The sequence below is a fragment of the Malania oleifera genome, chromosome 6 (assembly GCF_029873635.1).
Source record: "Malania oleifera isolate guangnan ecotype guangnan chromosome 6, ASM2987363v1, whole genome shotgun sequence".
NCBI lineage: Eukaryota > Viridiplantae > Streptophyta > Magnoliopsida > Santalales > Ximeniaceae > Malania > Malania oleifera.
This window is the reverse complement of record NC_080422.1, coordinates 48,827,721-48,853,191: the sequence shown is the minus strand read 5'-3', so window position 1 is coordinate 48,853,191 and position 25,471 is coordinate 48,827,721. Positions and strand designations below refer to the sequence as shown.

Sequence of the window (25,471 nt, the reverse complement as noted above, 5' to 3'; positions counted from 1 at the left end):
AGTAGCTGCAAAGTTTACTCCTGAATATAAATATAATGCTATGGCTCATGCTAGTTGTCAGTTAATCTGGTTGGTGTATATGTTAGAGGAGCTTACGGTTCAATAGATATCACCTATGTAGCTGATATGTGATAATCAGGATAAAGGGCAGCCTGGTTCATTAAGGTCCCAGATATGTGGGGTCTAGGGAAGAGGCGTACCATGATGAGTCTATATGTGATAATCAGGATGCGTCCTATATTGCTCTGAATCCCGTGTAATGAGAGTACAAAGCATATTGAGATTGATTGTCACTTCATCAGAGATAAACTTCTAAAGAACCTTGTCAGTTCTACTTGTGAAATCAGACGATCAACTTGCTGATTTATTCACCAAGCCTTTTGGAGGTGCCGGTTAAATATATTTGTAACATGCTGGAACATTTGATATGTATGCTCCAGCTTGAGGGGGAGTGTTAAAGAGCATAGGTAAAAGGGTAATGTTAGAGGGATAATATCTCCATTGTGTATATGTTTTGTTGTAAATGGATTGAGAGGCACCCTCACAGATTTGAGCTCCTTCTCTCTCTCTCTCTGTGGCCCACCCCCCTCCTCTACGAAACATATGAGTAAGCTGACAAAGAATAAAAGTCATGAAAGTCAACAAGTTAAGGAAAGATAAGAAGAAGAATCTCCCCAGGAAGGGGTGCGACCATGGTTTTAAATAACAGTATAGTCCACATAACGGTAACAGTTGTGGTGTAACGATTGCAACCATCACAGACGTTAGTAACGGGTAATGAACACTGCATCCATGAATTCATTTTTTACATTAACAAACTTCTTAAAACCATATAGATTCACATGTTTTGATCCCAAAATCCTATACACTAAAGCTTTAAATGATTTTTAGTAAATTTTAATCAATTTAAAAATACCATATACTACAAGTATTGGAGGTCATCTTGGTTGCTTTAGTTGCTATTAGCAAGAAGAAGCATGCATTACCACTTTTCACTACTTTATTGATTGTAAGTGAAATTCAAGCTAAGCAATCATAAATATAAAGAAATAGAAATAGAGAATGCCATCTTTTGTACTCTTTTAGTATTTAATGAAATTTTTGTTATCCTAAAAAATAAAATATAGGATGCTTATATGTTAAAGGAGAACAAAAATGCTTACAAGAACATATTTTAGTCTCCAAACTAGGTGTAAGAAAAACATGAAAATAAATAAAATTGAAAGAACTTAGAATACAGACATATGTATTTAATGAGGGAAAAAGTTGGGTTTTAGTGGTTGTTATTCAAAAAATGCTTACTAATTGTGCGGCTGATTGGTTTGCAGTTCATTGCAGGAGGACGGCTTGTCATTGCAGGAGGACTGCTTGTCATTGCAGGAGGACTGCTTGTCCTTTGATGTGCTGTTACTATTCTTCTATTCTAATATCACTTCTTCTTTTATTAAAAAAAAAAAAAAAAAAATGAAGAAAGCTGATGGCAATGCCCCTGGGCCAAGGGGGAGGATCACCCTGTAAATCGCCACCTCCCAACTCTGATGCCTTCATATTGGTCTGTATGGTTGATTGTCAGCTCTAGCATATGTTGATCTAGGAACAATAATCACACACACAAGCAAAACAAGCACAAAATAAGAACACCAGATATACGTGGTTCGGTCTGATCTGACCTACGTCCACGGAGCACACCAAATATACTATAATCTGGGAGAAAAACAAGAGGAGGAAACACACACTCAACTCAACTCTTCTCACACTTTTCTCTCTCTCACCTTCACTCTCACACTCCTCACTAACTTTCACTTGCTTGTGCTATTCACACAACACAAATGCTCTCATTTATAGATACATAGGATAGATAGAGAAGGAAAGGAGTTATTGCATTTTAATGGGATAAATAAGCACACGGGCATTATCATTCCAGCGCATGAAAGCTGGCTCCTCCGCGACTCTCATTCTCATCTGCAGCTCATCATCATCAAGACCATTAAGTCTCATATTTATTTCTCTGTTTCCATATTTGCATAACAGCATAGGCATTAATTTCTTGGGCTTGGGTGAATGGGGCATTAGGATCGGATGTAACTCTTCCAAGTTCAAATAGTTTATGTACCCAGTCATGGGTGGCATGGGGTATTTTTCGAGCAACTGGGCAAGCATCTAGAGATAATTGTTGGCATGCCATTGTCTTTTTGAGGCCTCTCCAAATCCCTCTGCATATCCCTCTGTGCAGATCATGTCACATGAACGGCTGAGTTGAAAAGATATAATAGAATCAACTAGCACACTTGCAGTGCACTTGTTATTGATCTGTATGGTTGATTTTCAGCCCTAATATGGGCATTAATTTCTTGGGCTGGGGTGAATGGGACATCAAGGATCAGATGAGACTCATCCAAGTTAAAGGGTTTATATACCCAGTCATGAGTGGTATGGGGTACTTTTCAAGCAACTGGGCAAACATCTAGAGATACTTGTCAGCATGCCATTATCTTTTTAAGGCCTCTTCCGAAAATCCTCTGTATATCTCTACAGTGTGGGTCATATGTCACATGAAAGGCCAAATTGAAGAGATATAATAGAATCAACTAGCACACACCTGCAGTGCACTTGTGCTTCTTGGTGACCAGATTTGTAGGAGTTATGGAACTGGATGCAAATACTATGGTGTCTGCTGGAGTGTGGTTGGGAGCTTTCTTTAGCCAATTTTCTTTTGTTGGTTCAGCTTGTAGATAACACAGTGGAACATTTCATAATCCAGGAAGAATCTTGTTGATTTGGCCATTTCATCAATATTTGAACAAAAGAGTCGTGCCTGGGCGACAATGGGTGAAACAGGGCCAGAATTGGGTTTGAACTCATTGAATATGTCAGTCCCCTGAACAACCGTCCTGGTATCTCCAAAGTTGGTGTAACAAATTAAGCCTTTGTTGAAAGTAAGGGCAGAAGGGAAAGGAGTGAACTGGACTAACCCAAACCCCACTGGTGTAGTAATGCAGGTTGTCGATCTCTACTCCACATCTGTTGTTCTCCATGTTTTCAGACATAATGGATCATTATGAAGCCATTTCGAGCCATTCAGTGGAGGAACAAAGAGAGATCTTGCTAATTGGGCATTGATAAATGGAAATTTGGAAATGCATTGGAGTAATTGCTTGCCAGCAATGTTGAACTTACTGATTGACGGGAGCTTAGTAGGCATAGAGCCACACTTGCAGCATCCAGACGGGGCCACCTGTATTTCCAAAAGTCCTTGAAGTGTCACTTGACCTCACCAAGTCTTCAAGACTGCAAATGATATGGTTGAGCACTTGAAGGCCATTTGCGATGACCTTTGCTGAAGCAAACAACTAGGTTCAATATATTATCACAACTTTATTTTGAAGGTGCAGAATACCAACATACAAAACCAGTAGAGCAAGAATGCAATGTGCTTATTCTTGGATATAGGAGACTTGGTTGCACCTATATTGTTCTTGAGGTAGGACGGGTAACTCAGATTACCCAATTGCAAGGAGAGGGACTGAAGGATTTGGCTTGTGCACACTTCCTTGCTGTGTGGGCAAAAAGAGCAAATAAAACCGTCAAATCAAGATGTGTTAACCAGATTTCAACAGAACAGCAGTTGCATTCATGGCCTAAATGGTGCTTATAGGGGTGGAAAAAGTTCAATGTGGGATAATTGTAGCAGAGTGAAAATACCATCCCTTTCCCAAAGATCCTTGTTGGCAGGCTGAACGCTATGGACCCATTGGATGTATTCTTCAGGGATACTAATCCATGGATGTGTAGTGTTTCTATTTCAGGTTTAGAGATTAATGCTAGAGCAGCGAACTCTGTTAATGATGCTTGCGGATGAAATTAGTGAACCAAGAGATGACAGCTCAATAAGGTTATCGACAACAGCTGGGCTTGAAGCAATAGTTGTCTCTTGAGGAATGAAGGAACTCATTGAATTCTAACGAATCATCCAAAAGAAAGTCAACCATGTCCTTGTACGATAGTTCAAAAATTTTAATCGACTTCTTCTTGTGGAATATGTACTCAATCAGAGAAGGCTTCATATTAGTTACTTTGGCCTTCTCTTGGATGGGGTGGCTGGACTCAGAAATTTTTTTACCCTTGTGCATCATTGTACGAACAAAAAGGGATGAAAGGAGGGAGCCATTATGTCAAACAGAGAATCTTTACAAAATAAGAAAGGAGTAGGAGAACGATGAAGAATTGTAATGGATGAAGTGCTTAGCTTCAGCAAATGGCAGTTCAATGTTGAGCTTAACCAATTAAATGCCTTGGAATCTTGAACAGAAGCTGAAAAAGAAACAAAAAACACTAAAAGAGGGGAAGTGTCAGTCAAATACGGTGCCATAATTAGTCTCTCTAATTATGGCATGATTTTATATTATTGTTGTAGATATTCTGTGATTAGTAGGCTGATTGTAGCTAATATTCTGTAATTAATAGGCTGATTGTAATTGCCTTAATTAGTCTCCTAGATGACTATAATTGCTGATTTTTGGCCTTTTTAACTATGTTTCTATTTGCTATATAATACGAGAACCCTCACAGAGAGAGGCATTCAATCCAATTGACACGGTATGATAGCGTTATCTCAATTAGGGTTGTTCTAATTTTTTTTTTTGGTTCTTTTGTGTGGGTAGCGGCAATTTTTGGGTTGTCAGCAGTTTCTGACTGTCGGCAGTTTTTGTTGCGTTTCTGGTGGGTGTTAAACTGCTATTCAGCAGTTTTTATTGGGTTGGGATTAGGCGATTGATTTTGTTTGCTTCAAAATCTTTGGTAGTTGTCAATCAGTGGTGTTCAGTTATCCTTTCTAGTGGCTGTTAGTGTCTTGTTTCGTCACAAATCTTTGGTGGTGTTGATCTGTGGAGAGTTTTTGGTGCTTATCTTTGCCGATTCAAGTTTCTAGAGGTCCCATTGAAGGCTGTTGACACGTGAATCAAGTTTTAGTTTTGGTGATTCAATTTTTTGTTGGGTTTCATCATGTCTTCTAGTGATTCCTTTGGGGTGCGTTTTACTGGAAAAAATTACTCTGCCTGGGAATTCCAGTTTCGTTTATTTGTTACGGGGTAAGAATTGAGAGGCCTAATTGATGGTAATGATCCAGCTCCTACGAAGCCTAAGGAGTTAGCCAAGTGAAAGGTCAAAGATGCACGTGTGATGTCCTGGATTTTAGGGTCGATTGATCCTCTTATTGTGCTCAATTTAAGGGCCTATAAGACTACGAAGACTATGTGGGAGTACTTGTTGAAGGTTTATCACCAGGATAATACTGCACGTCGATTTCAGTTTAAATATGACATAACTAGTTACACTTAAGGCAATCTCTCCATTCAGTAGTATTTTTTTGATTTTCATAATTTATGGGAAGAGATGTGGTTTATGCAAAGGTACCTACTGCATCTATCTTTTTTGTTCAAGTTGTTCATGAGCAGAGCAAGAGAGATCAATTTCTAATGAAATTGTGCCCTGAATTTGTGAGTACTCGCTCAAATTTAATGAACTGAGATCCTTCACCATCTTTGGATGTTTGTTTTGGAGAATTACTTCGCGAGGAGCAACGCATTCTCACACAGGCTGAGTTCCAGAAGGATGCTAACCTGAATCCCATTGCCCATGCAACCTACAAGAGAGGGAAGGGTAAGGATATGCGCAAGGTCCAGTGTTTTCATTGCAAGGAGTATGGTCATATTGTTGCCAACTGTGCAAATAAAGTGTGCAACTATTGTAAGAAACAAGGCCACTTTATCAGAGAATGTTCCACTTGCCCGCCAAATCGTCATACCACTACTTATCAGGCTACAGTGAACACTTCTTCTGCTCTAGGGATGTCCTCAGCTTCTTCATCTGCCGCTGGATCCTCTAGTCTAACCCCTGAAATGGTCCAGCAAATGATTATGTCAGCTTTTCCCACCTTGGGGCTTCAAGGTACTACTTCGCATAAGTCTTGGCATATTGATTCTCTTGCATCCAATCATATGACCAAATCATCTTATGCATTGTGCAATGTTCGTCCATACCATGGTTCGTCGCAAATTCGAGTAGCTAATGGGAGTCATTTGGCTATTAATGAAATAGGAGATACCAATCCTTCATTCAAAGATGTTTATGTATCTCGTGGACTGTCTAATAATCTTATTTTGGTTGGCCAGTTAGTTGAGAAAAATATGATGTCCAACTTTCTCGTGATGGTTGTCTTATGCAGGATCAGGTGTCGGGGAAGATACTCACGAAGGGGCCTAAAGTTGGTAGACTCTTTCCACTGCAATTTTCTATTCCTAGTAGTTTATCTTTGGCTTGTATGAAAGTTAATACTCCGAGTGAAGTATGGCATAAATGTTTGGGCCATCCAAACTCTATTGTGTTGTCTCGTATGTTAAATTCTTGTTTGTTAGGCAATAAAGAACATGTTTCTAAACACTTGTCATTTGATTGTTCTGTATGCAAACTTGGTAAGAGTAAGGCTATGTCGTTTGCTTCTCATGGTAGTCATGTTGCAAAATGTTTTTGATATTGTGCATAGTGATGTGTGGGGCATTTATCCTATAATTCCTCACGCTCAATATAAATATTTTGTGACATTCATAGATGATTGCAGTTGATATTCTTGGGTCTATTTTCTTCGGCCCAAATCTTAGGTCCTATCTGTTTTTCATAATTTTGTCGCATATATTGAGAACCAATTTTTTACATGTATTAAGATGTTGTGGTCTGATTCTGGTGGAGAGTACATATCCCATGAGTTTCATGATTTCTTACATCACAGAGGAATTGTCTCTTAGCATTCTTGTCCTTATAGTCCTCAGCAAAATGGGGTGGCGGAACGAAAGAACTGAAACCTCCTGGATATTGTTCGCACCTTATTGCTTGAATCATCTGTCCCGTCTAAATTCTAGGTTGAGGCATTATCTACTGTAGTTTACTTAATTAATAGACTACCCTCTTAGGTCTTGAGTTTTGATTCTCCTTATTACCGTTTGTACCATCAGCATCCTAGCTATCTTAATCTGGATACTTTTGGATGTGTTTGCCTTGTTCATTTACCTCATCATGAACGTCACCAACTCTCTGCTCAGTCTGTTGAAGGTACCTTTATGGGTTATAGTATTTCCCACAAAGGTTATGTTTGCTATGATTCTTGTGCTAACAAATTTCGCATATCTCGTAATGTTGTTTTCTTTGAGAATCAATGTTTCTTTCCTATACATGTTGAGTTGTTGTCTGAGATTAGTATTCTACCTTGTTTTGATGAATTGCCATCTCTTCCTGACCGGTTCAAACCTGAACTTGTTTATACTCGACGTCAACCAACTTTGCCTCTTCCTGAGACTGACTCTTCATTTGAAACTGTTCCAAATACTTCTTCTGACATTGACATGACATCCGAGACAAGTCCGATTAGTTCTCCCATGCGTCCTGAGCCTGGTCCTCGACGATCTACTCAGGTATTCCATTCCTACATGCTTTTCAGAGGCTATTAAACATGAATGTTGGCAAAAAGCGATGGATGAGGAACTCAGGCTCTCCAGGACAATCATACATGGGATATTGTTCCTTGCTCCTCTACAGTTAAAATTGTTGGTTGTAAATGGGTTTTCTCGGTTAAGCTCTGCTCTGATGGGACTCTGGATAGGTACAAGGCACGCTTAGTTGCACTTGGGAACAAGCAAGAATATGGGGTGGACTATGAAGAGACATTTGCTCCTGTGGCAAAGATGACTACAGTGCATATGATTCTTTCGATTGCTGCCTCCCAAGGCTGGCCACTTCACCATATGGACGTAAAAAATGCTTTTCTTCATGGTGATCTCAAAGAGGATATTTACATGAGTCCTCCTTAGGGTTTGTTTTCTTTCCCGTCTTCTGCGGTATGTAAGTTAAAGCGATCTCTCTATGGCTTAAAATAGGCTCCTCAAGCGTGGTTTGAAAAATTCAGGTCTTTGCTTTGTCTCTTCTTTGTTTCTGTATCCAACTGGTCTCATTCCCTTACTTGTATATGTGGATGATATTGTCATTACTAGCATCGACTCCAACTTGATTGATCATCTTAAGCAGAATCTTTAGGCTTCTTTTATATGAAAGATCTTGGTCCTCTTACGTATTTTTTGGGTTTGGAAGTGCACACGGATTCTTCAGGTGTATTATTGAATCAACGCAAATATACCCAGGATTTGATTGGGCTAGCTAGTCTTCAGGATTCGCCTTCGGTGGACACTCCTATGGAGGTCAATGTGAAATATTGAAGTGAGGAGGGTGATCTTCTTTCTGATCCCATTGTGTTCTGACAATTGGTACGGAGCTTGAACTATTTGACTATTACTCGGCCTGATATTTCCTTCGTTGTCCAGTAGGTTAGTCAGTTTATGCAAACTCCCTGCCACCTTCATTTATTTGTTGTTTGCCATATTATTCGATATCTTCGGGGGTCACCTGGCCATGGGTTGTTCTTTCTAATTGGCTCTCTGCTTTTCCTTGTCACTTATAGTGATGCGGATTGGGCCAGATGTCCTGATACTCAGCGTCTATCATGGGTTGGTGCGTGTTTCTTGGTGATTCCTTGATATCTTGGAAAAGTAAGAAACAAGCTCGTGTTTCTAAATCCTTTACTGAATCCGAATACCGGGCAATGTATGTTGTGTGTTCTAAGATTGTCTGGCTTCGTGGGCTTCTGGTTGAGCTTGGTTTTTCTCATTTGGATTCTACTCCTCTTCATGCTGATAATAGTATTGCCATTCAAATAGCTACTAATCCTGTTTATCATGAGCGTACAAAGCACATTGAAGTAGACTGCCATTCTATTCGAGAAGCCTTGGACACTCAGATTATATCTCTGCCTCATGTTTCTACTCACCTCCAGATAGGGGTGAGCAAACGGTGGGTTTGGCCAATTTCGGTTAATTAACCAAATTAACTGAAATTTTCGGTTAAAGAACACTTTAACCAAACCAACCGAACTGTTGGGCCTCACCAAACCGAACCCGACCGAATTTCTTTTCAAGTAATTCAGTTAACTAAATTTAACCGAAATTAACAATGTTGGCCAAGAGGAGGCAGGTGCGTATCAGAATAGCAGACATTGACATAATTCTTGTCTTCCAAGCTGGTGGGTTCTTTCATTTGGGACCCAAAATTTGAATTGAGCTCGTTGAGTTGCATGCACAACTGGAGTGAAGATGGCTTCAGGACCCCGCCAGTGGACGACGATCTCATGTCCAAGAATTGTTTGGGCGCGGCAGCAGAGGGACCACTGTTGGGCACTGTGTTTTCATTTAAATTTTTTTATTTTGTCTAAAAAAAAAATTGGCACTTGGCAGGTGAAGGGAGATGATTGTGTGTACACATTGTTTATAGGAACAGGGGACATCATGGGGGCTAGCATGAACGCCAAAATTAGCTTGGCGCTCTTCGACGGCAACAGCACGATGGTGGAGATGTCGGATTTGGAGGCGTGGGGCGGGCTGATGGGCCTAAACCACGACTACTTCGAGCGCGGCAACCTCGACATCTTCGGCGGGAGAGGGGATTGCCTCACCGGATTGGCTTGCAAGATGCGCCTGACGTTGGACGGCTCTGGCCTACTTCCAGGTTGGTATTGCAGTCACTTAGAGGTAACTACCATAGGGAGCAACGTCAAGTCATCAACGTCGCGGAGGCAACATTCTGTTTCATCATGGGGATGAAATTCTGCTTGTTGCTGGAGGCGGTGATGGTGTTCTGGCGTAGAAGAACGCCCAGAGGCAGAGCAACGTGGTCCAACAGCTCCACCTTTTTTCCCTATCCCGCCTACGCCTAATTTATATTTAAAATTTAATTAATTATTAAATCGGTTAATCAGTTAATCGGTTAACCGAATTAATATTTTCTATTCATCGAACCGAAACCCGATTCACCGAAATATTGGAAGGCATAACTGAACCGACCAAATCAATTTTTTTAACCGAACCGAACCGACCAATTTCGGTCGGTTAATTCGGTTAATTCGGTTTTCCCCGAATTATGCTCACCCCTACCTCCAGATTGCTAACATCTTTATGAAGGCTATGATACGACAGCGCCATCAGTTCCTTGTGGACAAATTGATGCTTCTTGATCAGCCGGCATCAATTTGAGGGGATGTCAGTCAGATATGATGTCATAATTAGTCTCTCTAATTATGGCATGATTTTATATTATTGTTGTAGATATTCTGTGATTAGTTGGCTGATTGTAGTTGATATTCTGTAATTAATAGGCTGATTGTAATTGCCTTAATTAGTCTCCTAGATGGCTTAATTGCAGATTTTTAGCCTTGTAACTGATGTTTCTATTTGCTATATAATACGAGAACCCTCACAGAGAGAGACATTCAATCAAATTGACAGGAAGTGGAGCAGAGCAGCAAGAATTGCCCAATAATGATGAAAAGAATAATGAAGTTATAGGAGCTCAAAAGGTCACAATGGGGGAAGTAAAACTGAAGAGGGAAGTTTTTTTATGTATGCCATCATGTAGCTATAATTTGAAGGGAAATCAACTCATTATAAATAATGGGACTTTTTTTTAATAGCAAGATGTGGGTTAAATGAATGACATGATTTATAGGAGTCACTCAAGCTATTGAGCATGCGAGGATAGCTCAACTGAGTAGTTTGTAAGCAAGGCGATTGAATGAACAATCAAGCATGTTGAGAGAAACTTGGCTGAATAATGTTTCTTGTAAATCAACCGTATAGTCTGATAATTACATATGTTGTGTTAGGATTCCCAAATCAATTAGGATTTCTATTTATTATTGTGTTGACTTCTCCCTATTTTCCTTGTTATTTTAAGAGCAGTCATTGGAGTCCATTAAGAACTTAAATCGGGATTTATACTTTACTAGGAGTGGGATTCTATACCCTATATATGTAATCTTATGGGTTTTTTTTTTTGTTTTCATTCAAGCAATAATATAATTCAAAGCCTTTGGGTAATTTGGAAGCTGATCCGCCCAAAGTGATCAACCCTATGCTCTTTTATTTTACATCCTTTCAATTTCCCCAATTTTCCTACAATAATTTCCTAGGGTCTTATCATTTGGTATCAAAGTTGGCATTCTTGTGGATGTCATTCTCACGCGGACAAAAACAAGATCTTGGAATTTTTTATCTTCACTCGTATGCAATGACCTCAAAAAATTCAGCAATCTTAGAGGAAGGTAGGCTAAATACTAACTTAGCAATATGTTTAGGCCTCAATTTGAATGGATCCATGTATCCCTTTCTAAACTAGTTAGTGCATCCTTCAATAAAGAGAGAGAAGATGATGCCTCTACATTAGCAAATTGTAGGGAGCAACCAGGCATGTGCGAAGGAGGTTACAAGGAGAGAGTGATCATGGTCTTTCTCTTATGAAGGTGGAATTCCCTCAGTGGGTTAGTGATGACCCTGCTAGTTAGATTTCTAAGGCTGAAATATTTTTGCATTTTCACCACACTTCAAAAACATCTAAAGTTGAGATTGTTGCTATTAGTTTGGATGGTGATGCTATTCAATGGTATGATTGGTTTGAAGCTTGTTATGGAATGCTTTCATGGGGGGAATTTGTTTTGGATTACTTGTTAAGTTTGGGCCTACCAGATATGAGAATATTGATGGAGAGCTTGCCAAAATACACCAAACTAGCACTTGTCTTGGAGTACTAGACATGATTTAAGCGACTATCAAACAAAACTAAAGGTTGAGATGAAATCCAACTCGTCAATACTTTTATTGAAGGTCTTCTATTTGAAATTTGACGTGAGGTCAAAGAGCATTGGCCACCGGCTATAACTGCTGTAATTTCTTTTGGTTGGTTAGCAGAAGAGAAGTTAGGAGAAGAACTACATCACTCCATCAAGACCATAAGCAAGCAGATTGTTAGCAACACTATCACACCACTTGCAATCCTCTTATCAAATGATTGACTCAAGAGGAAATTAAGGAGTGAGCAAAAAAGGATTGTGCTGTCATTATGATGAAAAGTGGCATAGGGGACATTATTGCAAACATGGACAAGTCTTGATGATTGAACCATTAGAGGAGCCAAAAGAGGTTGAGGATGATTGTGTTAATTCAAATCAGGAAGGTGTACAGTCTAACGATAGTGATGAATCTATCAATTCTTCAGTTAATGCTTTCATAGGTATGCTAATCCTCAGACCATGAAAATTGCTAGCTTCCTAAAATGCGAACTTTTCATTGTTTTAATTCATTCTTATAGCACTAATAAATTGCATGGGTACTAAAATTGCCAAACGACTAGCCTATCTAGTGGAGCAATGTGAAAAGTTTGATTTGAAGGTTGTAGATGGAAGGATCTTGACATGTCAAAGCAGGTGTCCAAATGTTAAACTTTGCAGAATCATGAGTTGTATGTTGATTTCTTTTTGCTACTACTAGAAGACTATGAAGTGGTTTTGAGTATTGAATAGTTACGAACTTTGGGTGATATAGCTTGGGATTTTTCAAAATTGGTTATGAAGTTTGTAGTGAATGGCCAAAGAGTGACTTTTAAAGGTAAACATTTTGATAGTGTCACAATAGTTTCAAGCCATTGTATGGAGAAACTTCTTTAAGAGGAGTGACATGGTTTCTTAGTATAGCTTTGAGCACTAGAGGACACTCTTCAGCCTCCTCCTGTTCTAGAAGAAGATTGGACTGATATCTCCATGGATTTCATTTAGGGGCTGCCATCTTATGGTAAATCTACTATTTTTGTTGTTGTGGATTATCTAACAAAATATTCTCATTTTTGTGCTATAGGCTCACCCCTGTATTGCCATAAGTGTTCTCATACTTTTATTTCGAGCATTGTAAGTTACATGGAATTCCTTAGTCTATTGTCAATGACCATGACACAGTCTTTACCTGCAACTTTTGGAAGAAGCTTTTCCATTTGGAAGGAACACAATTGCAAATGAGATATGTGCACAATCAGATGGGCAGACAGAAGTTGTGAACATGTACTTGGAGACTTATCTTCATTGCTTTGCTAGCGACAATCTAAAGGATTGTGTGTGATGACTTCCATGGGTTGAATGCTGGTACAATATCACTTATCATTCCTCCATCAAGTTGACTCCATTCATGGCTTTTTATGGTTGAGCTCCTCCTGTTTGTTGCTAGATATTTAGCTAGATCCTCTAGAATCGATCAAGTTGACAAGGAGTTACATGATCGAGACAAAGAGCTAAAGCTCCTTAAGGAAAATCTTGTTATAGCTCATCAACAAGCTGATAAGCATCATAGTGAAAGGGAATTCTCAATGGGAGATTGGATTTTTCTCAAGTTACACACCTATACATATCTGTGACTGTTTGTGCTTCAATGAAGTTGTCTCCTCGATTCTCTACACCTTATAAAATCCTAGAACGTATCAGCTTTGTTGCTTATCGTCTTGACTTGCTTTTAGGTTCTAAGGTACATCCAATTTTTTATATCTCTTGCCTCAAGAAGAAGTTAGGGTAGCAAGTTACTGTGCAGTGTAAATTGTTTGCTATTGCATCTATTGGTGAGGTTCAATTGTAGCCACAAGCAAATATCGATCGTTGAGTCGTCAAACATAAAAGTTAAGACATCATAGAAGTTCTAGTTAACTGGTTTCACTTACTAGCTAAAGAAGCAACTTGGAAAACCTACCAATCCTTGGAGGAGAGATTCTCAAAGTTTATTGCTGCTTAGCCTTGAGGACAAGGCTGGTTCAAAGAAGGCAATAATCTTACAATTCCCAAATCAATTAGGATTTTTATGTTAGGATTCCCAAACTAATTAGGATTTCTGTTTATGTTAGGATTCCCAATTCAATTAGGGTTTCTATTTAATGTCATATTGACTTTTCTTTATTTTCCTCATTTTAGGAGTAGTTACTAGAGTCCATTAAGGACTTGGATTTGAATTTATACTCCTACTGGGTGTAGGTTTCCCTACCCTATATATGTTTAAACTTATGGAGCTTTTTCATTTAAGTAATAATGAAATTCAGAGCCATCGGCTAATTTAGAGGCAAATCCCCACGAAGTAATCAACCCTATTTTCTATTTTTATTTCTATCCTTTCAATTTCCCTCCAATTTCACTATGATAAAACCCTAGGGTCTTATCATGCTAAGACTGTTAGATTACGACATTACCCAAAAGCTTAAGCTATTAGGTTGTGGGCCAATAATGTATATCAAGCCTTAACACACCCCTGCACGTGCAGCCCAATTGCACGTGGAGAGATAAACAAACAATTAATAACACCCATATTGGGAACACAATAATTTTTTAGCAAACATACATTAAACATGGGCAATAAGACTAGAACTTAGGATCTCCTAGTAACCATGGCTTTGATACCATGTTAAATTACCACTTTACCTAAAATCTTAAGCTCTTAGGTTGTGGGCGAACAATGTCTATCAAGCCTTAACAAAGACACTTACTTGGACTGAAGGGGCTGCCACACTAGGTTTTGGCCAAAGTGATTAAGCATAGATGAAGATAGATTTTTTAATTGCTTTAAGTTATATTAGATAAGCTGTACGCTAACATCACCATTTAAGATGAGTATCCTTATTTTCATGTGGTGATGAGGATTTTAGTTTATCAGGTTAGCTAGCACATAGCCTTGAGTCAATGGTAAGGGCATTACATCCAAACCAAAAAGCCAAAGGTTCAAATCGCGAACACAATATATCTGAGCATGGAGGTATGACTACATACATGTTGCTCTTCCCAGACCCCCAATGGTGTGGAAGCCTTGTGTGCAGGGCATTAAACGTGTCAGAAAGCATATAGATAGGGGAATTTCTTTACTTAGTAGGCATCTTGATTTAGCATGCAAGCACGATCTATTTTACTTTCTTGATGTTATTGTATAGTCGTTTGTTTTATTTAAAGTATTTTTATTAGGGTCATATCTTCAAGATTCTAGGATACTATAATTTGGGAGGCAAGAATTTAGAGCGTAATTATTTAAGGAAGTAGTATTTATAGTATTTAGGTTTCGTGCTAATTTTTAGGAAGCTGTTATTTTAGTTTATTTAGGTTTCTTAAATTAGTTCGCTCATCTTCCAAGTATATTATGCCTGTAAATAAGCCCTTATGTATCAGTGCAATTGAGAATTGAAGTTATTGGGCTTTGATCTTGCATAAATTGGTATCAGAATTGGTTGTGACAACACAGCCATCAATTTTATTTGAGTTCACGATTTCAACTCAAGCTGCCACAGCTGTGGTTGTCTGTGAGTTTCACTTAAACATATAAGATTCACAATTTAACTTAAATCTTCTTGCGCTTACACCATCTCCCCAACTTCAGACCATGCCCACTCCTCTACATCTCACCATTCAACCTTTTTTTTCTTTTCATTCCTTGAAATTGGAAAATAGGAAAAGATTAAAAAAAAAAAAAAGGTGCTGCAACAAAGAACAAAGTTGCAGTTGCAGAGAAATAAAATTGTCCTGTGCAGGAATCTTTGTCACTGAAGCAGAATATCAAGATATGCATCCTTCACTGAAGCAGGACCCTGGGTTGTCATTGCTGGAGCAGATTTCTGTGGGCATCTTTTCACAGACCCACACACTTGCTGGAGCAAAACACTACATTGTGGTTGGAAGTGTTAGTTGCTCATCATTGTTTCATCACAAATGATATTCTCAGTAGGAGTTGGACTTTGACCTTGTTGCCTGAGCACCAATGTCATTTGAAGCCATTGGAGTTGCTTGGCAACCGTGATTCATGCCACTGTCAATTTTTTGAAGAAGCTGTGGCCCCAGTTCTGTTTGAAGGAGGCTGCAATTTTAACACACATTCACTTCGGTAGCAAGAATTTTCATCTAAGTCAGATCAATTTGAACTAGCTCAATTAAACTGGCGCGAGCTGGAAGTTAGTCAAACTGGATCAAATCTGACTGATATAAACAAGCCAAACAGAAAAGGAAAAAAAAAATTGATTCTTTAATTGGCCTTGCAAAAGTTGGATTTGAGGATGAACAAGATTAATTCTTTGCTTCACACCGTACTTTTTTCTCTGAGCCTGAGCATTATGAATTTGAAGAGAAGCCTTCATTCTGCTCATTCAAGAAGAGGTTGTCATGCAAGAAGAGGTAGTTGGGAAAGCTGCTATGATAATTGTAGAACCACCTAGGAGCTGCCCCAACATATTTAGCAGTTGAGGAAGCTTTTATTAAGATTAAAGAATCATTTGTCTTGGGTGCACAAGCCCCACCCTGTCGAATTCATCATTCCAAGTAACTTTGCCAACTACAATTCCAAGTGCTCTTCCATCAGACAATCTTATCCCGTTCAGAAGTCGACAAATTGCCTTGCTCACTGTCAAACTGTAGTCTTTATCCTTCATCCTTAGGATTTTTATTATTCAAGGTGGAATTCTTTCTAACTGGGGAAGAATGATGCAGTATGCAAACAAGATCTATCTTTTACTTTCCGAATTTTATTATATTTTCGGTTTTTTTTTAGGCTATTTTTTTATGGTCATTTCTTCTAGATTCTAGGATATTATGGTTCAAGAAACAAGATTTTAGGGAATTTTTATTTAAGTGGTGTTTTAGTTTATTTAGGTTTCTTAAATTAGTTTGATCACCTTCCAAGCATTTTAAGCCCTATAAATAGTCCCTTATCAATTAACTTGAGGAAGTTTGAATTTTGAATTAATGTTGGTCTTGCATCACATCTTCAACCAGATCTTTTACCGGATTAATAATCTTGCAATTCACTTTTTGGCTTCCTTAATCTCCCATCTCTGTTTCTTCTTCTTCCTTTTCTGTCTGTTCTCTCTCTCTCCCTCTCTCTACACTTCATTTTTTTTTTCCTTCTCTGTCAGATGCTGTGCTGTTTATCTTGTTCTCTCCTTATTTCTCACTGCTTTCTACTCTCCTATTTGCCCATTTCTGAGTGTGACCAGGAGCCCCACATTTCTTCTCGATATTCCATTTCTGTTTCACTCTGCATTCCTAGAAAACTGACTAGAGGAGCATTGTGCATCTTTTTGGATTACTGTGCAAATAGAATTTATTATTTATTGTGACATTTGTGATTTGAAATATCATTCATTTTTCCATTTTTCTCTATGTGTTTGCACTTCCATTATTATAAAATAATTTGTTTGTCATGGCATATTGAATAAACATGTGATGGATGGTTCAACTGGTTTGGATCAGTCTGCTCTCTTAGGCTGTTTGTTTTTTTATGGTGGAACAAATTGCTTACATTAAGTTTACTTTTTTTTTTTTTTTTCTTTTGTTTTTTTCCCTCTCTCATAGTTAATCATTTTCAGGGAAAGTTACTGAAGAGCTGGACAAATGGATTGAGAAATTTTCAAAACTCTTATTGGCTCAATAAGAATATGGGTTTTCTACAGTTGGTCTTGATCAACGATACAACTGATGCTTTATGTATTGCCGCAAAGTTCTGGGAGGGTATTTGCAAGATTATTTAAGTTAATCATCGATAATTGTTCTCTATCTAAAGAATTGTCTCTATCAAGTTTAGGATCTGTTTGTAACTTCTTATAGACACATGGATGCAAGTGAAGTTTCCGTCAATGTTCATGACCATGGTAAGCCTCTAGATGAGCGAAAGAAGAAAGTGCAGTGTAACTATTGTGCTAAAGTGGTAAGTGGATTCAGCCGTCTAAAGTACCATATTGGTGGCATTCGTGGAGATGTGACTCCCTGTGAACAAGTTCCCCCAAATGTGAGACAATTGATGAGAAATGAGTTACTTGATAAGAAAAAAGGAATGCTGGGCAAGGAAGTTGGGGAGCTGCAGCACCCAAATCTTCCACTGAAGAGGAACTGGTGCGAAAGCTCGAATGGCATAAAGTCTGCTAAGCTTGAAAACAATCATATCAGTTTATCAGGCAGAAAGAAATTGGAGGACTGTGTATCAGAGTACAGTGTGAGGGATACGGTTCCCAATGGGAAAACAGGTCCCCAAGCAACCACCAATAGCAGGGAAGGAAAAGATTCCTCATCAATGCTAGTCCAAAAATGCATTGGTAGATTCTTCTTTGAAACAGGTATGGATTATAGTGCTATCAATTCTCCTAGCTTCCGAAGAATGCTAAATGCCACCCTAAGTCATCATCAGGTTGGTTTTCAGATCCCCAGTTGTCAAGAGTTGAAGGGCTGGATCCTTCAGGATGAAGTAAAGGAGATGCAGCAATATGTGGAGGACATAAAACAGTCATGGACAGCCACAGGTTGCAGCATTTTATTAGATGGATGGACTGATGAAAAGGGCCGAAACCTGATCAACTTTCTTGTAGATTGCTCTCGTGGCACAATTTATCTCCATTCAACTGATATTTCAGATTTCATTGAAGATGTTGATGCCCTGTGCTTGTTGTTTGATGGTATTATCGAAGAGGTTGGGGTTGAAAATGTGATTCAAATTATCTCATATACTACGTCTGATTGTATGGTTGCCGTGGGCAAGAAGTTGATGGAGAAGCACGGAACTGTGTTTTGGACTGTGAGTGCTTCTCACTGCATAGAGCTCATGTTAGATAAGATTAAAATGAAGGATTCAATTAGAGGGATACTAGACAAAGCCAAGATCATTACAAGGTTTATTTACAACCATGCAACAGTGTTGAAGCTTTTGAGAAATCATACCAATGGCCGTGACATATTTAAGCCATCCAAGATTAAGTCAACATTGCCCTTCTTGACTTTGGAGAATATTGTAACAGAAAGAGAAAACTTGAAGAAGATGTTCTCATCATCTGATTGGAAAACATCAATTTGGGCTTCTAGGTCAGAGGGAAAGAGGGTGGCTGATTTAGTTGTGGATCGTTCATTCTGGACTGGGGCCAGGAGTGTCTTGAAGGCAGCTATTCCGCTGGTGCGCGTTTTGTGTCTGCTCGATGAAGATAGCAAAGAAAAAATGGGTTACATATATGAAACCCTTGATCAAGCAAAAGAAACAATCAGTGAAGAGTTTAATGACAGGAAATCTCAGTATTTGCCGTACTGGGAATTGATTGATGGGATTTGGAACCCCGTTCTCCATAGTCCTCTCCATTCTGCTGGTTACTTTTTGAATCCCTCTCTCAAATATTCAAGTGATTTCTTTTTTGATTCAGAGGTTGGTAGCGGTCTTCTGTGTTGTGTTGTCCGCATGATACAAGATTGTCACACTCAAGATTTAATATCGAATCAGATTGATAAATATCGAAGGGGTGAGGGTGTTTTTTGTGTGGGAGGGGAAGCCATGGAAAGCAGAGATCAATATCCTCCAGGTCAGAAAACTATTTATTTTGTCTTTTTGTTTGTTTTTGTGCTAGGTTCGCATACTGCCATTGCCAGGATTATAGTATTTATATGTTTCACCTAAAACTGGATTGCAGCCCTCTGGTGGTCCTATTATGGAGGACAGTGTCCTGAGTTGCAAAGGCTTGCATTTCGAATTTTAAGCCAAACATGTGATGGTGCATCAAGATACAGGCTCAAGAGGAGCTTGGCCGAGAAGCTTCTGGCAAAAGGTAGAAACCTCATAGAGGAACAACAATTGAGGGATCTGACATATGTTCATTACAACCTGCAGCTGCAGCATTTCAATTCGGGCTTAAACTGTGATATTGATGACGAAGAGATCGACTCTATGGATGATTGGATTGCAAATGAAGTCGAAGGTACTGACTTTCAGAATGGTGATTCAGCATGGATAGACCTGGATTGTGGAGGTACAACCATTTCTGGAGGAATCATTAATGGGGAAGGAACTTCCAGTTTTCATCCAAAAGAGGAACCCGGGTAAAATAAAATTGTAACCAAAAAATGGAACAAAATGTAGCGTAGCATAAATGTAGCAATATATGCGTAGACGATCAGTAGACATGGTTGTTGCTTCTCTTATAATAGACAATATTTTCCCCAATGTTGTTTATAGTTTTCCTGCAAGGTTATTTACATTTAGTCTACATATTTCTCTAATTCCAAGGGCTTAATTAATTTGAATAGCCAGGGTTCTGCATGGAGCATGAACTTGATGTCCTCAGAACATTCCACTTGCACCATCAAGACCATGTGATGGAAGTTATGCACTCATGCTACCTTTGACTCCTAAAATAGAATAGGGTGGGAATGTAATAGTTATTGAACAATAATATACTCGTTTACAAACAAAAAAGAAAGGAAAAGAAAAATAAAAGAGAGCACCAATTTTAGGTAAAGGTAAAAGATGGGTGTTATTCAAACTAATTTATAGTTATAGTCAGATTTGGGTATGCTAGATCCTTGTTTATTTTATGTTAATTGGTTTAATTTAATTTTTGTATGATTGTTGTAATCATGTTATTCTGCTCCAATCTTATATTTCATTTCACAAGTCAAAAATGAGTTTTGTAAGCATTGGGTGGTGTACATGCATCTTACGAGCAGAGGAATAGGTGTATGAGTGATCTACATCTATGTTTAACACTTATTTTATGTTAATTTAGACCTTTAATTTAGATTTGTAGGATTTGGCCAAATACAATGCAAATTTATATCAAGTTTTTCTCCAATCTACATAAATTTATTTTTAAAACTTGAAATCCATGTCACCAAATACAACCAAATGATTTTTTACTCATCACAGCTTTCCTATTATTTTGCATTGCATCATTTTGAAAACAGGTAAAAGGGAAAAATAAACTGGAGTGCTTCACCATTTGTTCATCTTTGATCACTGTCCAGTTTTTCTGGGTTTATGTTTGCAATTTTGCTTCTAGTCATTAGCAAATTATGTTTGGGAAGTCCGCAATTGTCTTTCCAGATCAAGCTTGTAGTTCTCGTAAAATTGGTGAGTTAAGAGGGATGCATGTTGGGATATGCATATTGATTGAGGAGAGGAAAAGAAAAGAAAATGAGAAGGAAGCTCCTTTTCCATTACATTTTCTCTCTACACGAAATATTGTCAAAAATGAAAATTTATTCTAACATAATTAAAAATGAAGAAATCTCAAATGTTAATTATGCTTAAAATTAAAATTTTATTTATGGATTTGATAAATTTAGTCATCTTTTTCACATATAACCAAATATGAAAAAATTTCATATTTTCTTTTATTTCTTCTAATGTCTAACAAGAATTGAATATGTAGGAACCCGAACAAAGAAAAGAAAAAGAAAAGAAAAGAAGGGAAATGGTTTGGTACAAAGACCAAACCGTCGACGGTTTGAGGAATCTCAGAAAAAATCGCCGACGCTTTTGTGTGAACACGGTTTGGTATGAGACCAAATCATCAATGGTTTCGACAATTTTAGGAAAACCGTCGACGGTTTCAAACTACCAAGAGCCTATATGTTAGAACACGATAAAATTTGGTTTGGTAAGTGACCAAACTATCGACGGTTTTGTGCGGGCCAGCATGCTAACATAAGGAATAATCTTCATTTTTTAGGAAACTCTCTCTTTGGGTTGCAGTTTCTCCGGAAAAAGGAGAAAAAAAAAGAACAAAAAACAAAAAAAAAAAAGAAAAAAAAAAAAAAAAAAAAAAAAAAAAAGAAAAACAAACAACAAAAAACACCCAAAAGACAAAAAACAAAAAAACCCACTCTTCTTGTTTATTTGTTACGTCTCCTCCTCTCTCCTCCTCTCTCTCCCTTTCCATATCGCATCCTCCCTAAAGCCCTCTTGAACCCGCCCCTGCTCTCCAATCGGCTTTCCTCTCCTCTCGGCTCTCGGCTTCCTCTCTCCTAACAAGCATTTAAGGAAAGCTAAGGTTTCCTCCAAACGTTGTAGGCAGATTTTCAGGAATAGGTAAGGGGAATAAATTATGTCAATTTATTTTAAAATTGAACCGATTAAACTTGAGGATTTGGATATAGAAATTCTTTCAAATTTGTAAAAAAAGATTGGATTTTCTGAATGAATTAAGCATATAAAATTTATGCTTTTTGGTTTATTATATACGTATTTGAGAAAAATTAAAGTGAGTAGGGTGATCATCTCTTTTTTATGTAAAATATATAATTTGAGTTAAAATAAAACCATAGAGGTGATTATACCCTTATTTTAAGCAAAATATACTTTTCTTGGTCAGTTTATTATATTATAATTTAACATTCAAATTGTGTGGCATGAGAATGATCTATTATTGTTGCATAATTAAACCTGTTGAATTTGTATAATATTATATGATGAAAGTTGTGATATTATATTAGTTTCTTGAATGGTTGAGAATAACGTGCATACTGTGAATTTGACGGTTTTATATTGATCCCAGGGATTTTGGGAAAATTGTGGAAAAACTATTGCGAATCATATGTTGAAAAAAATGAGATCATTTTATCTATTTTATTATGTAAATTGCATTATATGGTTTAAGAATCCTAATGGATTAGATGTGTTGAGAGCTCGATACCGTAGCTAGTTAAATTGTTAGTGCAGTCACACTGTTGTGAAAATGTTGGTTAATGAAAAGTCAATTGGCCAGAGAAGGGTTGTGTACCCTCCTAGAGTCCAGACCAAGTTGCGGTAGACAAATCAGACTTACAGATAAGGTATTTTGACTTAACTTGATGGTTGGCCAGCCAAATCTAAGTCCAGTCGTCGGACCACATAACCTGATCATGTGGGTTATACATGATGTTAGTCCAGTTAGCGAGGGTTTTTTTATGCATATATGTAGATTTATGTAAAAATGACTATTTATTGAGTCAAAGTATGTTTTGAGAAGAAAAGTATGTATTTTCAAATATATAGGTGTGAGTACAGTTTTATATGCAATCTCATTTAAAGTTAATTAATGGATGTATTTTGCTTACACTAAAACGTAGGTTAAGCCCCACTGACAATAATTTATCCTTCTTACGGAAGAACAGTTGTTCTCACCCAAATTTTATCACACTTCAAGAAATACAAGGAGCCGAGCTTAGCGAGCTTTGGGAGGAGGCTTAGATAATATAGCATAGAGTAAGTACTAGTGAGACACTGATATGTATATATATATATTTTGTATACCTTGGGCTGTAATATTGTTTTTGGAAGATACTTATGTAAATGAGAAGGTTTAGACCTCCAATATAGTTTTTAAGGTTTGATGTATTTCCACTGCATGTTTTTAATTGAGTTATGGAAAGGTATACCTGGTATCCCACTTCGAGTTCGAGTCATTATAATGATGGTATCAGAGATATATGTATGGAGAATAGCACTTCGGGCCCCACCAAGTTTGAGGCGCTATAGTTGTGGTATCAAAGCCTAGGTTCCTAGATTCTGCAGATTTTAGGGGATAATAATACCAGAGTATAGGTATGAATTATGATCAGAGTAGAAATGGGTAGATTAGGATTTTAGTAAGTCATTATTGGATATTGAATTGGGATTTTGGGTTTTGTCTCGCAGCATGGAGGCAAAAATCCCTTGACAGTTTTCTGTGATTTTCTTGAGATGGTGGTTTCAGGAAAGCCACGACAAACCATTGACAGTTTTGTTTCTGAGTGGTGAGACTGAACCTTAAATTGGGAGCATGGACGTTAAATTGGTTTGTTGGTGCGAGGGAAGTTCTTAAGGTAGCCTGAGTATTTTAGTATGAAGATATAGTACATTTTATAGTTTCTTAGTTAGATGATTGCATCGATCGTGTTATGATATTGGGAATCTAAGATTAGTTTTTGTCCTATCTTTAGGATGGATCCCAGCGATGGCAATGCAAATGTTGGAGGAAGTAGCAATGTGGGGACTTCCAGTGAGGATGACAGTGATTCTAATCCAGTGCTGCGTGGTATAGCCCAGCAGGTCATGGCAGAGATTGCACAGAACTCTAGGGGACAAAACTGCCCACCTGCTGACTAGGGCTACACAAATTGAGCAATTTATCCACATGAATACCCCCCCAACGTTTGCAGAAGAAGCTGACCCAATAGTTGCAAAGAATTGGGTTCAAGAGATCGAGGAGATACTGGCAGTCCTTCGCTGCACTGATGAGTAGAAGGTCCTTTAAGCCACCTTTAAAATGACTGAGGAGGCTAAACACTGGTGGAGATCAGTTAAGCTACTAGAAGATCAGAGGCTAGGACCCATAGCTTTGACCTGAAACCATTTTAAAGAAATCTTCTTCAATCGATACGTCCTTGCTACCACCAAAGATGCCAAGGCGAAGGAGTTTTTGAACTTGACCTAGGGGCACTTAGCTATTCAGCAGTATGTAACCAAATTTGTTGAGTTGTCTTGTTTCACCCTGTATATGGTTCCAAATGAGTCAAAGAAGGCACAAACGTTTGAGAAAGGCCTAAGACAGGGGATCTACAAGCAAATAGTGGCATTTCAGGTTCAAAACTTTTCGAAGTTGGTGGATAAAGTCACTGTATTGGAAATAAGTCTGCAGAGAAAAGCAAGGGTATAGAATCAGAGGAAGAGGCCCATGCCTCCTGATTTTCACGTAGGTACAAGTCAGGATCCATGGAGGAGAAATAACAACAATGTGGGCTAGAGACCGGAAATGGGGAATCGAGCTGAACAGGGCAATCAATCACGCCCTCCTTGTCCTAGGTGTTATAAGAGACATTTAGGGGAATGTCGAGTTAGAGTGGTTATCTGTTATAGATGCGCTAGAACCGACCTCATTGCACGAGACTGTTGTGGGCCATCGAGCCATGCACCCACTCCTAGTCAATTCCAGGGAAATAACCAAGCACCCTGAGGCAACCATCAGAGGAATACCACCTAGACGGGAGTTTTATTCTCTTACTCCGGGGGACGTAGAGAATGCTGGTGATGTGGTGACGGGTACTATTTTTATGTTTTCAAATAAAGTTGTTATGTTATTTGAATCAGAAGAAACACATTCTTTCATATCTTTGGGGTATATCAAATTGTGGGTAGAAACTCAACTATTAGATGCCAAATTATCTGTAGTCACACCGACACGAACAGTAGTGATATGTAGAGAAGTGCTTAGAGACTATCCGATCTGTATTTAGGGAAAGAAGCTACCCACCAATTTAGTGGTATTTGACATGCACAATTTGATGTGATTCTGGGAATGGACTGGCTAGCCTCCAATTATGCCAGTATTGACTGTTACAAGAAAGAGGTAGTGTTCTGACCTCCTGGGGAGTAGAAGTACAAGTTTGTAGGGTCGTGCATGTGCTCCTCACCACAAATTTTGTCCGCTATTCAGGCAAAGAGGCTACTCCTGGAGGGATGCCAGCGATACGTAGCATGTGTGAAAGAAAAACTAATAAAAGAGCTAAAGCTGGAGGATATCCCAGTAGTAAGGAGATGTGACACTTGACTTTGTATGCACAAAAGAACAATGGGTAGACATATTTACGAAACCACTTACGGAGGATAGGTTTATCCAAATTAGACGTGAATTAGGCCTGATACATAGTCGAGAAGTTGTCTAGAATTATATTAGATTACATAACTCAGGGGGAGCAACATCAATTAATAATTCACATTTAATATTCACAATTGGTTAGAATTTTCAAATTTCGCTCATTTGTTCACATTTGGTA

At 38.3% G+C, this 25,471-nt stretch overlaps 1 protein-coding gene across 18 annotated transcripts in view; it reads left to right on the top strand.

The window, feature by feature from the left end:
* The window catches only part of LOC131157427 (uncharacterized), a 32,407-nt gene extending 12,506 nt beyond the window's left edge, over positions 1–19,901 (top strand). For 11 of the 18 annotated variants that reach the window (XM_058111575.1, XM_058111592.1, XM_058111591.1 and 8 more), the window contains 2 exons: positions 17,296–19,263; positions 19,372–19,901. In XM_058111575.1, coding sequence (XP_057967558.1) covers positions 17,538–19,263; positions 19,372–19,781 — 2,136 coding nt within the window. In that variant the 5' untranslated portion in view covers positions 17,296–17,537 and the 3' untranslated portion in view covers positions 19,782–19,901. Of the gene's footprint in view, positions 1–1,359; positions 1,553–17,281; positions 19,264–19,371 lie in introns of all 18 variants that reach the window. The other 7 variants (XM_058111587.1, XM_058111585.1, XM_058111583.1 and 4 more) reach the window with 2 other exon arrangements.
* Positions 19,902–25,471: the final 5,570 nt, after the last annotated feature.